General features: G+C 52.8%; 1 protein-coding gene across 3 annotated transcripts; it reads left to right on the top strand.

The window, feature by feature from the left end:
• Positions 1 to 1,465: 1,465 nt before the first annotated feature.
• On the top strand, positions 1,466 to 16,310 carry Scaf1 (SR-related CTD associated factor 1). Of its 3 annotated transcripts, none has more exons than XM_076838299.1 (11): positions 1,466 to 1,537; positions 4,193 to 4,306; positions 4,565 to 4,622; positions 5,334 to 5,428; positions 5,701 to 5,801; positions 5,897 to 6,012; positions 8,835 to 11,675; positions 12,427 to 12,509; positions 12,764 to 12,982; positions 15,439 to 15,567; positions 15,868 to 16,310. In XM_076838299.1, the coding sequence occupies exons 2-11, from the start codon at positions 4,199 to 4,201 to the stop codon at positions 16,057 to 16,059; spliced, it is 3,942 nt and encodes a 1,313-aa protein (XP_076694414.1). In that variant the 5' UTR covers positions 1,466 to 1,537; positions 4,193 to 4,198; the 3' UTR covers positions 16,060 to 16,310. The 3 variants fall into 3 exon arrangements, with proteins under 3 accessions (XP_076694414.1, XP_076694416.1, XP_076694415.1); XM_076838301.1 differs by lacking the exon at positions 1,466 to 1,537 and adding an exon at positions 1,606 to 1,737; XM_076838300.1 differs by lacking the exon at positions 1,466 to 1,537 and adding an exon at positions 1,759 to 2,001.
• Positions 16,311 to 16,851: the final 541 nt, after the last annotated feature.

Below are 16,851 nucleotides of genomic sequence, written 5' to 3'. Positions count from 1 at the left end.
ACTCAGGGTCGGGCTACGCTAATGAGGCTACTGCATAATCATGAGCTCTGGCAGCAAGGCCTCGGGTCTCAGGACACTTAAGGAGGAGGCAAGACCAGTGAAAAGGAGGAGCTATGTTAATAAGGGCAGGAGAACGAAGTTTGCTGCAAGGGGGAATTCCAAGTGGGGCGTGATTATGCTAATATAATTTTGTGCTTACCCCACCCAGTAGCGCCACGCGCTCTCAGCTGGCGGGCCGTCGGTGGGCGTGTTTATGCTAATAAGAGCTCGTTTTTCTGGTAGATTGGAGGGAAGCTCGTTCGGGGTGGGGCTATGCAAATAAGGATCTAGTGACAGCTTCTCTGAGAACCATCCTCTCGGTCTCATTCTGGTAGGCGGGGCTTGCGGACTCGCGCGCATCCGTATATAGGGCGCTTAAAGTAAGAAGCGGGTCTCGAAGAGAAGCTCCACCTACAACCTGGGATCCTAGCCAAGCTCTGTACTCGAGAGTCTCAGCTAGAAGCCGGAATCTCCGCCCGCTTAGGGACCCAGGCTTCCGGCTCCCGCTGTCCTAGCCAAACGGAAGACAGACTGGGAGGGGAGAAGAGGCCCAGGAGGGAAACTGCAGAGTAACGGGACAGGGAGGGGCCGTGAGATCACTGCATTCCTGATCCATGAGCCAGCTAGCCCAAGTCGGGACGCCCGGGTCATGAAGGGCCTGGGGCCAAGATTTGTGGGACTTCGAAGGGGAAGCTGAAGGCCCAACACTGGGTTCTTTGGAGAAAAAAAAAGGCTGGAGACGGACTCCTGGGAGGGAGGGAACTACGGGCCTGTTGGAGGCTGGGAGCCCTGAATTCTGTGTGAGGGAACCCGAACTCTTGTGTTCGTATCAAATGTGAGCCTGATACCTGGAATAGTCTAAAGGGGGAAAGGCCGAGCTCCTGACTTGGATTTGAGAAAGGAGGACTGATTCCTGAAGAAGGAAAATCCTGCTGTGAAATAATTAAGAATTCCGACTTTTCCATCCTAAGTGAGGAGGCTGAAGAGTCCAGCTCCTTGGTTCTAAATTTAGAGGGGGTATTGCGGGATCTGGAGTCTATGATCTCTAGAATGTGGGCGGGGCGACTTCCAGCCAGTACTGCTCACTCGGCCGAACTACAATTCCCTTGCATCTGTTCTGCTGAGCAATATTTTACGCCACTTCCGATTCCGCCGTCCTTTCCCCGCGCGCGCAGGGGACTGTGGGGCCTCACCGCGAGCCACAGCAACTCCGCCCACTTCACCTCTCACCCCCTTGCTGTCCCCGCGCGACGGTGGCGGTACGCGGACTACGCATCCCGGCGTGCGTCGCGCGTACCCCGCTCCATGTGCCCCATCGCCTGCTGGGAAACCGAGTCCGGTTTTCTTCCTGCCCGCCTTCAGGGCACCGTGCTCGGTACTTGAAATCCCGGCAAGCTCGGCGGCGCTTTAGCTCCGCCCCCTCCCCCCTTTGCTCTCGAGCCCCGCCCCATCCCGCCCCGCCCCGCGCTGGGGCCGGAGCCGCAGCCCGAGCGGCGGGGTAAGATGGCGGCGGCGGTCCGGGCCGCGGGGCTCGGGCCTATTGGGGTGGGCGGGGCGGAGTCGGGTTGCTAGTTGTCCGGGGGTACCCCCCGTCACGCCACGGGGCCTGGAGGGCTTAGCGGCGTAGTCTGGAACCCGGCTGCGGTGGCGAAGCCTGGCGCCGAGTAGGGGGCCTTCTCAGGGCCCCTGGATGCGTCTGTGGGTAACAGGGGGCGTCTACGGGGTGTCCCTGAGAGGACTGGGGGTGTCTGTAGGGCTTGGACCGGGCCTAGGGCCTGCTCTCCATCATATACCTAACTTGGGTAGTGTCTGTAGGCACTGTAGCTCGTCTTTATAGGCAGACCGGAGGATAGGGTCTGCTGAGTGTTTTGGGGCCATCTTGAGATCTTGAGCTGTGTCCCAGGGGTGAAGGAGGTCTGCAAGAGCTGAGGAGTATCTGCAAAGCCACCTACAGCACCTGGGGTATGTCTGTTAGGACTGGCAAGTGTCTACATGGGCTGGTCTGCCGATGCGGCTGATCTACATAGGTCTGACTATTTATCATGCCTGGAAGAACTCTGAGGGTAGAAAAGTCGCTGAAGGCCACCTCAGGAATGAAATTTGTTCCCCTCCCACCCCCACCAGGGATGGGAGGCAAATATTGTGGAGTATTAAGAATCGTGGATGGGTCTCCAAGTATCTGATCTGGGTGACAGGAGCCTGGGGGCAGTTAGAAGGACCTGGAATCATCTAGGGTGGTTTTGATGGAATTGCAAGAATCCAATTTCTATGCTTGAAGCAAACTCAAATGCCTTTGGGGGCCAGATAAACATGTGGAGAATAATGCAAAATAGAGTGTTGGATATTTTGCCCAGCTCAAATGTACTTGCTCTTCAGAAAGTAATTCACATGAAAATTGCTTAAAATTTTTGCATTGTCCTGGAGCTGTAAAGAAAGTTAGAATTAGTCCATGAAAGTCTGAGAGGGTCTGTAAGGTCTTCTACACTTACCCAGCACAGTGCTTTTCACACTTTTTTAACCTTGGTTGGCAGTCAGGAATACATTTCTCATTGAAACTCAGTGCATAACAACATATGTATGTAACTAATATGCAAGATCCATGAATTGATATTTCCATTTACTACTTGTGAAGCACTGTGAAGAATTTTTGTTATGTTCTACTTACTTTTTGTAACAAGCTATTTGTGATGTACTAAACTGTTCCCGGACTCTGTAGTTTGAGAACTACAGTTATCTGCAGAACCTTCTAATGTCTGAAAGATCTAAGGAGCTGAGAGCATGACTCAAGAGTAATATGCTGCAGAGGGTTTGTGGGTCTTCAAGTCTGTAGGCAGGAGATCTTGGATATGTGACTATTCTGGGTAACATGTGCTTCCTAGGAGGTGCTGGAGAGCAGCTATGGGGCTGGGAACTGTCCACAAGACTAGGGGTGTTGAATGTTGGCTAGAGAAACTGGGATACAGTATAACAGGGCAAGATGTGTCTGTGAGGGGTTAGAGAAGAGGCAGACTTTTAGAGTACTGTGAGGTTAAATATGTGAATGGAAGATTGGGCACAGCTTGAAAGATCTGTAGTAAGTCAGAGACCAGTGCTGAGATCTTTTCTTCACAGATTTATAGCAGAGGAAGTGGGGGAGACAGATGTAGGGGAAAACTGGACATTAAGAACTAATGATATAATTACTGTTAATGTGTATTGAGTACTTTGGATGTGCTAATGAGTCTGTGGCTTTTAATTCTCACAGCTATTCTCTGAGATAGATGCTACTATTTTGCCATTTACAGATAAGCACAGAGTATGGCTTAGGGATTTTGAAGCTTTCTAGGAATTTTGACATTGGGTATTGTTTTCTGAGCATTGGATTTGTCAGTTATGACAAAGCTCACAGCTGTAATATTCATATTTTTTGAAGTTCTAATCAGGACATCTGCCAGTCTAAAGAATGCTCTTTCAGCTGCTTAACTGGCACTGTAATCTTAAGAATTTCTGTGGCATTGCCAGGGCTTTGGCCATGCTTCACAGGATAGGCAACAAGGTAACAGGCAAGTGCCTCCATGAGACTAGGGGAAAGCATGCCTTTCTTTAGCATTTTTGCTTTAAAAGTGGCATTACAGGTTTTGCAGACTAATCTCACAGCTCCATTTTTTAATATATAAATAAAAATTCTTTGGTCCCTCACCATCGAGGATAATTGATGCCCTGTGAAGCTGTGTGGTACCTGGCATTGGATGATGTCTAGTACACTTGTATATTATCAGTTTGGGAAAGGTGGGTTTATGGGACTGTGGAACACACTGTTTGAAATCACAACACATAAAAAAAGTCTGTGTTAGTCCTATGAGGGTAAGGAGTGAGGTCTTGAAGTCTGGATAGGATGTTGGGGAGCCATGGGAACTAGGGAGCAAGATCTTGAAATAGGTGACCGAGGAGACCTGTTGACAGGTGAAAGCCAGGAAAAGAAAGAATTGCTCTAGTCCATGTGTGTATGCACTCTCCCAAGGACAGGATAGACTGGGATAAAGTAAAGGAGGAGGGATGCTGAAGAGGATGCTGATGGAGGCACTGTTGGAGGCCCTTGAGGTCTTCACATCCATCCTCTGCTTTCATCCCCTTCCCTGGCCTCCACTCCACACTGTTGCCCCTTGACCACCAGGTGACCATGGAGGAAGAAGATGAGTCTCGAGGAAAGACAGAGGAGTCAGGCGAGGATCGGGGTGATGGTCCACCTGATAGAGACCCCACACTTTCTCCTTCTGCCTTTATTCTGGTGAGGCTGCTGGACTCCTGGAGCTGAGGGAGGAGGAAGTGCTGGGAGTCCAGATTCCAGGGCCCTGTCTTCAGGGCCTATGGGGAGGAGACCAGGGAGGAAGCTGGGGGCCTGCATTCTTGGCTCAGTACTCCTGCTTGGTGGTAGGGGTGTTTGGAATGTTTTGTCTCCCAAGCAGCAGAGGTTGCAGAGGGTAGTTTACCTGAGACCTCTGACTCTTGGTTTTTCCACCCCCCAACCCACCCCCTTTTTCCCCAGCGGGCCATTCAGCAGGCTGTGGGAAGCTCCCTGCAGGGGGATCTGCCGAATGATAAAGGTATGGTGGGTTCTGGTTCTTTTCAGCCTCACCTTCTCTGCATTCTTTATCCTTATATCATTTGGATAAGCTTTTCCTGGGACTACTGGGTACTATCCTTGTGCTGGGCACAGGGAGCCAAAGATAGGCTGGACCTCATAGCTGCCTTTGAGGGGCCCACAGTCCAGTGCAGGGGAGAGACAGTCACAGCCTAGAGGTAGCTCCATGCACTATGAGAAGGCAGGAGAGCTCCCCAAACGAGCATGGAGGGAGAGGGTCAGCAAGGCTTCCTAGGAGGGTAAAAGGTGTGCTGGATCTTGATGAATGTATCAGAGTTGTCTGATTGGAGGGAAGCCTATTAGGCAAGGGGGAAGCAGGTATGTGGCACAAGGGCATGGCATTAAGGGACTGGCTGTGGTTCCTTGGGGCTAGGTGCGGGAGGGTGTGAGCAGGGTGGTAGGATATGAGGGGGAACAGGAGAAGTCTATGGAGACTGGGTTGCAGTAGGGGCTGAACATCAAGCTGAAGCATGTGGACTTCATCCTGTGAGCATGAGGAGAACAACTGGGTGAATGAGAAGCCCCAGAAGAGGCTGTTGGGAAGCCCTCCAGGGCCTGAGTTGGGAAGTGATGCATGGTTCCATTGTCAAGCACTAGAACAGGCTCCCCCCTCCCCCAGGAGGTCTTTGTGACTAGTTCTATCTCCAATCTCTATGCAAATCTCTTTTTCTAGATGGTTCTCGGTGTCATGGCCTTCGATGGAGGCGCTGCCGGAGCCCACGGTCAGAGCCCCGTCCCCAGGAGTCAGGGGGAACTGACACGGCTACTGTGAGTAAGAGGGGCTGGGTACCTTCACTCCTGGTTTTGGAGGAATGGGGAAGGCAACCAGTCTCCTGGATCTGGGGTCCTGACAAAGGACGACAGGAAGTTCTGGGGGCTTGATCTCCGGGTCTTAATTTCTGATAGCAGGCAGCATAAGGGAATAGGTATGACCCTGAGTTTTCTTGGGGTCTCAGTGTCTGGGTTCCTGAGAGCTTAGGTACTGGGGATATAATATTTGTGAGTTCTCACAGCATGGAGCCCCTCCTGGCCTACTCCAGGTGTTGGACATGGCTGCAGACAGCTTCCTCACGGGGCTAGTAAGCATCCTGGATCCTCCGGATACCTGGGTTCCCAGCCGCTTAGACCTACGGCCTGGCGAGTGAGTAATTGGGCCATTGGGCTGTTGGAATGGGGATCGCCCTGATCTGAGAGCTGCAGCATCCCTGAGGCTCAACTACTCCTTCCGCCTTGCAGAAGCGAGGACATGCTGGAGCTGGTGGCCGAGGTCCGAATTGGGGACAGGGATCCTATCCCCCTATCTGTGCCCAGCCTGCTGCCCCGTCTCAGGGCCTGGAGGACAGGCAAAACGGGTATGTGAGGCTGGGGCAGAGATGGGCAGGTGGTCTTGGAGTTATGTGGGAGTCAGCTGTTTTTAGTAACAGTAGTAGTGATAATCATGTCATTTAGACAAAAATACTCAACTTTTTTTTCATGTGGGATTACAGTAAAATTTATGTGTACACACAGGTATATGTAAAATAAAATTGGATGATGTAGGGATGGACTGAGTAGGAGCAGTGAGCACATGTGAAACCCTTGGTGTCCAGTGCTAACTATTGGTGTCACTAAATTGAGAACTCCTCTCCCCAGGAGGGGAACTCAAGAGTCTCCGTCCTCCAGAGGAGTGAACAGTGAGCAAGTGAGAAGGCACTTGATCCATGTCACAGCCAGGTGCTTAGTAGTGGACCCAGGCCTTCAGTTAAGGTGGGCCTGAGTCTAAAGCCCACATTTTTTATTTCTACAGTGTGTACTGTGCAAGTAAAAATCTGCTCCCTAACCTTGCACATGGCAGTAGACCCCCATGTGTTGTTTAAACCAGTGCTTCTCCAACTTGAGCCTACATCTGAGATACTTAGTAATATGGACATCACTAGGCCCAGGGATTCTGATTTTGCAGTCTGAGGGGGAGTCTGGGAATTTGCTTTTTTAACAACATGCTGCTGATTCCTGGGACTCCTATTAGTTTAGACTTCACTTCTGCATGCACACACATGTTCAAGGAGGTAGAGAGGGGAAGATGGTGCATTTGGCTCAGACATGGCATCATATCAGCCATGACATCAGTTCCCTTAATGAATGTGGCTTATATACCCACTGTGCCAGGTTACATTTAGACACATGGTGCCTAGGCCCATGTCATTCTTGTGGGCCATAAGTGTGCTTTGAAATTTCTCTTAAAATCAGAGGTTGTAGAGGATAAGTAAATAACGGTAGGGCAGCTTTCCAATAAACCTTCATTCCAGAAACAGGCAAAATGCTGTACTTGATGCCTGGACCTTAAGAGTGACATAGATGTATCCAAGACCTAATAGTTATTTTTAGGGGGCTCTGAGTTATATTTCATCTTTTACTTTTTTTTTGTGGTGTTAGGGATCTAAGTCAGGAACTTGTGAATGCTAGGCAGGTGATCTTTGACTGAGCTATACTCTCAGCCTGTTTTTTTGAGATAAGATTCTCACTGTGTTGCCCAGGCTCACCTCAAATTCCTGGGTCCAAGCAATCCTCCTGCCTCAGCCTCCCCAGTAGGTAGAACTATAGGTGTGTGCCACAGTGCCTAGCCCCAGCCCTATTTTTTATTCCAGTTGGCTTTTTGTCTTTTTCCTTTGAAAAATACTAAAACTTCAGGAAAAAGAACAAAATCATCATCCTGTCCTGTTATAGAGGTTATTTGAGAAAGTGTCATTCTTTGTTTCTGGATTACTGTAGTCTCTCAACTGTGTTGTGCTAAAGGTGGTGGTAATGACAAGGGCAAACAGGTGCTCACACTCTCCACGTCCTCTTTGGGCACTAGGTGCCATCACCACTCCCTGAATCCTGCTGTCACCTGTGCTGGGTGAACACAGGTTTGCCTGCTTCCTTATTCTCCAGGCACCTCAGCAGCTGACAGCCTATGAGCTAGACTTGGTACCTGTCTTTCCCTCTCCCCTCTCTAGCATAAGCTCCCAGAAAGCCGGGAATGTTATCTGCTTTGCTCACTGCTTTTTATCCCTAGTAACTGGAACAGAGCCTGGCACAAATAGGGGATTGGTAAAAATGTGTTGAATAAATGAACCAAGTTCCATTTTGTAGATGAGGAAACTGAGGCAGACAGGTTGAGCCATTGTCCATGGTCACATTACTGGTGAGGACAGGAATCTTGATCTGAATACAAGGTGGCTCTAGAGCTGCCCTTGTAAGCCCCTTGCTTTCCTGGTACTGTCCTCACCTGACCATGTTGGTGCCCTTGGCAAGGCAGGGACCTGGTGGTGTGGTTGAGAGAACAGCCCCCATGTGCAGATACGTACATCTGAATCTAGGCCCAGCTCCTTACTTTTGGCACAGCCTATTAACTGTCTCCACTTTTGTGACATTTGACATCCAGAGTGTAGCGCTTAGTGCAGAGGGGTCTTAGAAAGGTGAACTAAGGAAGTGATCTGCAAAGCATGTGCCTGGCCCAGAGGAAGGAGCCAACTCTAGTCATTGCTATTAGTGGTGTCTTTGAGTTGGGAGCAGGTGTGGCCCTTTGGGTGGGGCTCATGTCAGAGTGGAGAGCTTGGGAGGATTTCAGCTGTCTAGGCACGTGAGGTCTGCAACCTCCTTGGTTTGGACCACCATTTCACCTTCTCAGCTTCATATTTGTCTCCACAAAAATGGGGTAGACTCTCACAGCAGGCAGTTGGCATCACAAGCCAGGGCTTGCTTTGGCCTTGGAGGTGGACTTGGGTTTGAACCCTGGCTTTCCTGCTCCAGCCTGTTTCTGCTGTGATGGTGTCACCACTATTGGTCAAGGTGGTTCCTAGGCTTCAAGGGCCAGTGTGTGATGCTGTTCCAGCCTGAGATTGCAGACTTGAGGGCCCTATTGACTGGGCTTGCACCCTGGTTGGTCCCTGCTCTGTATTGCCTGCCCATGGAAATGATACTCAGCTCTCTTCCTCAAATGCCTCCCATGCCGCAAGGGTCATGTACTTTTGGAGTAGGGTTAGGAGCATCCTCTAGATGGCACCCACGAAAAGCACTTGAGTAGCACCTGGTTGTGCAGTGAGTGTCAGTGGGAGGGCCAGTGATGGGCACAGACCTCCCTACAGGCCCCTCCACCAGGGGACAGGAAGGAGTGCCCCTGACAATGTCTCTTGTCTGCCCTATTCCTTTGCAGTTTCTCCACAGTCTCACTCTTCTCAACCCACCTGTGCCCGCCACCTCCTCACCCTGGGCACAGGAGATGGGGGCCCTGCTCCACCCCCTGCCCCCTCCTCTGCCTCCTCTTCACCATCCCCTTCTCCTTCTTCATCCTCCCCTTCCCCTCCTCCTCCTCCTCCCCCACCTGCCCCCCCAGCTCCTCCTGCCCCCCGATTTGACATCTATGACCCCTTCCACCCCACCGATGAGGCCTATTCCCCACCACCTGCTCCAGAGCAAAAGTATGATCCCTTTGAGCCCACTGGCTCCAACCCCAGCTCATCAGCTGGGACTCCCTCACCTGAGGAGGAGGAGGAGGAGGAAGAGGAAGAGGAAGAAGAGGAGGAGGAGGAGGAAGAGGAGGAGGAAGGCTTGTCCCAGAGCATCAGCCGCATCTCTGAGACCCTGGCAGGCATCTATGATGATAATAGCCTGAGCCAGGACTTCCCAGGTGATGAGAGTCCCCACCCGGACCCACAGCCCCCACAGCCAACTCCAGCCCCTGGAACACCACCCCAAGCGGACTCCACGAGAACAGATGGAGCCACCCGACGGCGTGTCTTTGTGGTAGGGACAGAGGCAGAGGCCTGTCGGGAAGGCAAGGTCTCTGTGGAGGTGGTGACAGCTGGTGGAGCTGTTCTCCCTCCACCACTATTGCCACCTGCCGATTCAGAGATTGAGGAGGGTGAGATCGTCCAGCCAGAGGAAGAGCCCAGGGTGGCGCTCTCCCTCTTCCGGGCCAGTGGCAGGGCCCCCCGGCCTCCTCCGGCCTCCTCGGTCACCCCTACAACCCAGCCCCTGCCCCAACCTCCTGCTCCTCGGGCCCCTGAGGGGGATGACTTCTTGTCTCTGCACGCGGAGTCCGATGGCGAGGGAGCTCTACAGGTGGACCTAGGGGAGCCAGCCCCCGCGCCACCTGCTGCCGACACGCGCTGGGGTGGCCTGGACCTCCGCCGCAAAATCCTGACCCAGCGGCGGGAGCGCTACCGCCAGCGCTCGCCCTCCCCGACCACCGCCACTGCGACCCCTGCCTCTGCTGTGGGCCCACCCACTCGCAAGAAGTCCAGGCGGGAGCGCAAGCGCAGCGGGGGCGAGGCGAAGGAGGCAGCCTCATCCTCTTCTGGCACCCAGCCAGCCCCACCGGCACCGGCCTCCCCCTGGGACTCCAAGAAGCACCGCTCTCGGGACCGCAAGCCAGGCTCCCACACCTCATCGTCCGCCCGCCGCCGCTCCCGGTCCCGCTCTGCCCGTCGCCGCTCGCGCAGCTCAGACCGCCGCCGCGGGGGTAGCCGCAGGTCACGATCCAGGGAGAAACGACGGAGACGGCGGCGCTCAGCCTCTCCGCCCCCGGCCACTTCCTCGTCGTCATCCTCCAGGCGTGAGCGGCATCGAGGCAAGCACCGGGATGGTGGCGGCAGCAAGAAGAAGAAGAAGCGATCACGTTCCCGGGGTGAAAAGCGGTCTGGGGATGGAGGCGAGAAGGCCCCGGTGCCCACCCAGCAGCCCTCAGGCTCCACTTCGGCAAGTGGAGAACGGGACAGCCGCCGCCGGGGGGCCGTGCCGCCTTCTATCCAGGACCTCACGGACCATGATCTCTTCGCCATCAAGCGGACCATCACTGTGGGCCGGCTTGACAAGTCCGACCCCCGAGGACCCTCACCGGCCCCAGCCTCATCACCCAAGCGTGAGGTCCTGTACGACTCAGAGGGACTGAGTGGGGAAGAGCGGGGTGGCAAGAGCAGTGAGAAGGACCGTCGGCGCTCAGGGGCTGCCTCCTCCTCTTCCTCTTCTCGGGAGAAGGGCTCTCGGCGGAAGGCTCTTGATGGGGGGGACCGGGATCGGGACAGGGACAGAGACAGGGAGAGGGACAGGTCGTCTAAGAAGGCCCGGCCTCCCAAGGAGTCAGCACCTTCCTCAGGGCCCCCACCAAAGCCTCTGGTCAGCAGTGGCTCAGGCTCCTCCTCCTCCTCCTCCTCCTGTTCCTCCCGGAAAGTGAAGCTGCAGTCCAAGGTGGCAGTTCTGATCCGGGAAGGTGTCAGCAGCACCACCCCAGCTAAGGATGCTGCATCTGGTGGCCTGGGCTCCATCGGAGTCAAGTTCAGCCGTGACCGGGAGAGCCGCTCCCCCTTCCTCAAGCCTGATGAGCGGGCTCCCACAGAGGTAGCCAAAGCTGCTCCAGGCAGCACCAAGCCCAAAAAGACCAAGGTCAAAGCCAAGGCTGGGGCCAAGAAAGCCAAGGGGACCAAGGGAAAGACCAAGCCATCCAAGACCAGGAAAAAGATCCGCAGTGGAGGCAGCAGTGGCGGCAGTGGGGGCCCTGTGTCACTGAAGAAATCCAAGGCAGATAGTTGTAGTCAAGCAGCTGGAACCAAGGGGGCAGAGGAGACTTCCTGGTCTGGGGAGGAGCGGGCAGCCAAGGCCCCTAGCACCCCGCCCCCCAAGGCAGCCCCTCCACCCCCTGCACTCACTCCAGACTCACAGACTGTGGATAGTAGCTGTAAGACTCCTGAGGTCTCCTTCTTGCCTGAAGAGGCTACTGAAGAGGCTGGGGTTCGAGGTGGGGCAGAGGAGGAGGAGGAAGAAGAAGAGGAGGAAGAGGAGGAGGAGGAGGAGGAGGAGCAACAGCCTGCGACCACCACAGCCACCAGCACAGCTGCAGCTGCCCCTAGCACTGCTCCCAGTGCAGGGTCCACAGCTGGAGACTCAGGGGCAGAGGATGGGCCAGCAACTCGTGTCTCCCAGCTGCCCACACTGCCCCCGCCCATGCCCTGGAACCTACCGGCTGGTGTGGACTGCACCACCAGTGGCGTCCTGGCCTGTGAGTGTTCAGCTGGCAGGGGTGGGGTGGTGTGCAGATGAGAAAGGTTCAAGGATAGGAACTGGTGGGTACATGTTTAAAGGCAAAGGGGGATGCCCTGGGAGGGGTAGGAATGTAGGGACATGGGCTGGTGGTTGAGGACCCATCAGGGTCTTTCCAGAGGCATCTAAGTGTCAGGGCATTCTGGGAGAGAGCAGGGCAAATAGGAACAGATGGCAGCCAGCACAGACTGGAGGAGCCATTGGATCTGGGGTTTCCCTAGAGCCATACTAGGATAGAAGAATCAGAAAAGATGGTTTGAACAAGGCACTCTGTCCCTTAGAGGATGGCAGTTGACTCTGTCAGATTGCAGAGTTAAGGGGAGAGGCTGGAACTCCATGAGTGGAAGGTAGGGGTGTGTAGGACACAGTCTCAGTCTCCCACCATCTTGTCACTTGGTAACCATGGTATCATATTCTCCCTAATCATGCACACACACTTAAGTCCTAAGAACATTCAGGTTAAGGGGTGATTTTTGATTTTTCTTTCTTTCTTTCTTTCTTTCTTTCTTTCTTTCTTTCTTTCTTTCTTTTTTTTTTTTTTTTTTTTTTGAGGCTGGATTCTCTTAGTGGCAGAGGCCCCTTTTTCCTGTTTTAAGTATGTGAAGCCTTATGGCTTACGGGCCAAGGGTGGGAGAAAGTAGCAGGTGACTAGGTGAGGTTCACCATCTCCTCTCCTGATGTCCATGTCATTACCTCTGCACCTTCTGCAGTGACTGCACTTCTCTTCAAGATGGAAGAAGCCAACCTGGCAAGCCGAGCGAAGGCCCAGGAGCTGATCCAGGCCACCAACCAGGTGGGCTTCCCTAGGGAAGAGTCCCCACAGACCTTTCCTTTGTTCATTGCCTCTGGTTAGGAGAAGAACTACAACTCCCAGCAGGCCTTGGGGCAAGGTATTGGCCAGAAGAGGACCGTGTTGCCCTAGATGTGTTGGAAAATCAGGGTGGGAACAGTGAGGGTTATAAGTTCCTTTTTCCCTTCCACCTCCCTTTACTCTTTGCTCATCTTGTGCAACTCTCCCTGCCTCCCACCCGCCACCTTTTCCCACAGATCCTCAGCCACCGGAAACCACCCTCAGGTTTGGGCGTGGCCCCAGCTCCTGTGCCCACCTCTCTGGGTCTACCACCTGGCCCCTCCAGCTACCTGCTTCCTGGCAGTCTCCCCCTGGGGGGCTGTGGCTCTACCCCACCCACCCCCACTGGGCTGGCCGCTGCATCTGACAAGAGAGAGGGCAGCAGCAGCTCCGAGGGACGAGGGGACACAGACAAGGTGAGCTGGGCCCTGGAGAAGTTATTAATCAGTTATTAAATAATAAGAAACTAAATTTCCACTAGAATGGATGAATGGGAAAGGGGGCTAGCAGGTTTTTAAAGAAAATTGTATGTGTGTGTGTAATATACATATAGCACATTATGAATATGTGTGTGTATGTAAATATACCCACATGTACACATTCACACACAGACAAGTCTGGCACTCAGTTACTTCTTGTTCTCTTGCCCTCTTTCTCTTTGTAAGTGGGAGGGGGTTATTTTCAAAAGAAGTCAAGAAAATGTTCCCAGATAAAGGGAAGAGGAATGGCTGCCAGGCAAATACAGACATGGGTTTTTCAGTTCCTACTCTTGGGGCTCAGAAGCTATTTACCGCTAGGTCAGGTCTAGCTGCATGTCTTTCTCATCCAATAACCCTGCCTACCCTTACCTGTCTAGTAGAGAGTGCCAAAGGGAAAGCCAGATGAAGCCCCATAGAAATCCCCATGTGAGAAACATTGGGGCCATAGTGTAGCTGGTCTTTGTCCATGGCATGTGCTATGTGCTGTGGTGCTGGGACAGTAGGTCTGTTCTCTCCTATCTTCTGTTTCCACATTTGAGATGGGAGGAACATTCTCTTTCTTTTGACTGTATCTCTTTAGAAACCCACTTTCTGTTGGGCTGGGAAAACCTGAGAAGTCCTTCAATAGAGCTCCCCAGCAGCTCATCAGTTTGCATCCTTGTGGCCATGTCATCCAAGATGTTGCCCCACTGTAGCCATATATCCCTTCTCTTCCCAGGATCCTTTGCCTGCTCCTATGTGTTTTGATCCTGGGGCAGAGGCAAGAGTTGTCTGGATCAGGAAAGGGACCTCCCTGGTGGTGTTGCTAAGGGATTGTCTCTTGTGCTTGATAGGGAGCCTCTGCTGAACAAAATTTGTTCCCCTTTTGGCAATTCCCAGCGACTTTTGCAAATATTTCACTGAGGCAGGGGTGCCACTGTTTCAGCTCTGCTGTGTAGACTTCTAGCCTGCTGGCCAGGGCAGAGCCTCTTCTATGTGCTCAGCATTCTCTCCTGTTCCCCAATAATCCAGCTCCCTTTGAGTCCATGCTGTGTCTAGCCTGTGCTGTGTTCTCAGTGAACATCACATTAGTCCTTCCCATAGGTACTGCGGCATCTTACAGACAAGCTATAGAGTTTGGTTGCCTACAGGAGTGGTAGACCAGGACTCCAGTGCCAGTGTGCCATCTATACAACCTGAGTTTAGCCACATATCCCTGCCCTCCAAACACATACTCTATGCTTCTTGCCAGAATGCTGGCTCCCCCAAGGGCCCCACCATCTTGCCATTCATCAGGAGTCAGGGCAGGGTTATGAAAACCCAAATTGGGACTCACCACCACCTTGCTGAAGATCTTGTGACATTTTCATACCACAGCCCTAAAACGTTTAATTAAAAGTGGTTGGCTGGGGGCTGGAGCTCAGCGGTAGAGCACTTACCTCACACTTGTGAGGTACTGGGTTTGATCCTCAGCACCATATAAAAAATAAATAAAATAATAAATAAATAAATATATTAAATATTTATTTTAATTTATAGATGGATACATGTCTTTATTTTTATGTAGTGCCAAGGATTGAACTCAGTGCCTCACACGTGCTAGGCGAGCGCTCTACCTCTGAGCCACAATCCCAGCCCCAAGATATATATTTAAAAAAAACTAGGAAAAGTCATGTATATTTTAAAAAAAGAAAGGGTTTGGCTGGGTGCAGTGGTGCATGCCTATAATCCCAACGGCTCAGGAGGCTGAGACAGGAGGATCATGAATTCAAAGCTAGCCTTGGGGCTGGAGTTGTAGCTCAATGGTAGAGCACTTACTTGCCTTACATGTGTGAGGCACTGGGTTCTATCCTCAGCACCACGTAAAAATAAATAAATAAAAGATATTGTGTCCATCTGCAACTAAAAAAATATTTAAAAAAAAAAAAGCCAGCCAGCCTCACCAAAAGTGAGGTGCTAAGCAACTCAGACCCTTTCTCTATATAAAATACAAAATAGGAATGGGGATGTGGCTCAGTGGTTGAGTGCCCCTGAGTTCAATCCCCAGCACCACCCCCACAAAAGAATTTTTTTTTTTTTTTTTCTGGTTGTAATTGCTTGGCTAACATCTCCCCACTGGACTGTGAGGGAGGGGATACATGTGTCCTGTTATGGCCAGGCCTGGGACAGCTTAGGGTCCAGTGTAGAGATGCCCAGTGGGCTAGTATGACTGTGGCAAGGAGAATACAAGGCAGACCCTAAACAGGACTTCCACCTCCTAGCTCTTCTGTCCAGTGGGCCAGTGTGGTTGTGCCTAGCTAGATGGTCAAGGAGGCTAAGCTGGCGTGCAGAGGTGAGTGGAGGCCTGGAGGTTCCACAGGCGTTCATTTGGGCCTTGCTGTCCCTTTTCTCCCACCCTGTCACCAACGCACCAGTATCTGAAGAAGCTGCACACACAGGAGCGGGCAGTGGAAGAGGTGAAGCTGGCCATCAAGCCGTACTATCAGAAGAAGGACATTACCAAGGAGGAATACAAGGACATCCTGAGGAAGGCTGTCCACAAGGTGGGGTGCACAGGGGGACAGGTGCTGCAACGAGATCTGTCAGTCTGACGTATGCACGGGGGGAGATGGGAATGAGGGGGTGGTTTTGCAGGTGAGGAGGATGACAGGATTTCCTCAGGGCCACCTGGGCTCATTTTGGCAATTGGGGAACCCGTTGTTAGCAGGTCCAAGTGTGGGCATTGGTCTAGTCATTGGGGGAGTGGCTCCCATCCCAGGCGCAAACTGTGCTGCTCAGTAGTCCCAAGGTGAAGGGGGCTGCAGGGGGCTGGCAGTGACTCCAGGTGCCCCCTGGCTTCCCAGATCTGCCACAGCAAAAGCGGTGAGATCAACCCGGTGAAGGTGAGCAACCTGGTACGGGCCTACGTCCAGCGCTACCGCTACTTCCGCAAACACGGCCGAAAGCCTGGGGATCCTCCAGGGCCCCCCCGGCCACCCAAGGAGCCAGGGCCCCCTGACAAGGGTGGCCCAGGCCTGCCCCTCCCTCCTCTCTGAGACCCCCCTTCCCACCACAGCCACTCTTTCTACCCTTCGCCTCTTTGAGATTCTGGACATATTTATGGCTCCATCTTCCTCCTTCCCTCCCCCATCAGTGGGATGATTGGGGGATGGTTGCTGCAGGGAAGAGGAGAGCCCCTGCCCTGCCCAGCTTCTGCCCATCTCCCTTGCCCCAAGCCTGTCCCCATTGCCTTTCCCTTCTGTTTGTGTCCCTTCCTCAATTTCATTAAAGATTTCATGAAATGTTATCCCCATCCCCATTATTTTAGCTTTTTTCCCCCCAGAGACAAATTAGGAGAGTTAGGGAGGGATACTCAGGAGTCTTGGCCTATGTGTGAGTGTAGGAAGCAGAGATCAGACTATGTGACCTAGGGCAAGGGCATGGCCCTCTCTGGGCCTCAGTTTCCCTATCTGTAAAGTGGGTATTGTGGGATTACACAAGTCACAAGCAGATGAAGCATTTAGCATAATACCCAAAAGTTGTTGATCAAAAGTGGTGGTGATAGGAAGGAGGGTCTAGACATGTCCCCAATGTCTTCTGAGCTGAGGGCACCAGAGTGCTTTTTTGATTCCCTTGGATTTGTCCCCAAATGCAGGATCTTTGCCCCATCATGTTGAATTTTCTTTTCAGTGGCCATTTTAGGCTGGGGTGATCTAATCCTCTCTCCTGAGAGGGAGACTGAGGCATAAAGTAGGTAGGCCAAATGGTGAGTTGGCTGCCCCGGCTTCTGTCATTCCCCTTTCCCAGAAAAGCAGCCCAGCTAGGAGGAGTGGAAGGACCCAGGGTCA

This window comes from Callospermophilus lateralis, chromosome 18 (assembly GCF_048772815.1).
Source record: "Callospermophilus lateralis isolate mCalLat2 chromosome 18, mCalLat2.hap1, whole genome shotgun sequence".
NCBI lineage: Eukaryota > Metazoa > Chordata > Mammalia > Rodentia > Sciuridae > Callospermophilus > Callospermophilus lateralis.
The sequence above is the reverse complement of the archived record's forward strand: the minus strand, read 5'-3'. Positions and strand labels throughout refer to the sequence as shown.

Excerpts from the sequence above, each read along its gene's own strand:
- Scaf1 (XM_076838299.1), top strand. The coding sequence starts at position 4,199 with ATGGAGGAAGAAGATGAGTCTCGAGGAAAGACAGAGGAGTCAGGCGAG. Across the intron at positions 4,623-5,333 it reads GGATCTGCCGAATGATAAAG|ATGGTTCTCGGTGTCATGGC; the intron begins GTATGGTGGGTT and ends CTCTTTTTCTAG. Across the intron at positions 11,676-12,426 it reads CACCAGTGGCGTCCTGGCCT|TGACTGCACTTCTCTTCAAG; the intron begins GTGAGTGTTCAG and ends CACCTTCTGCAG.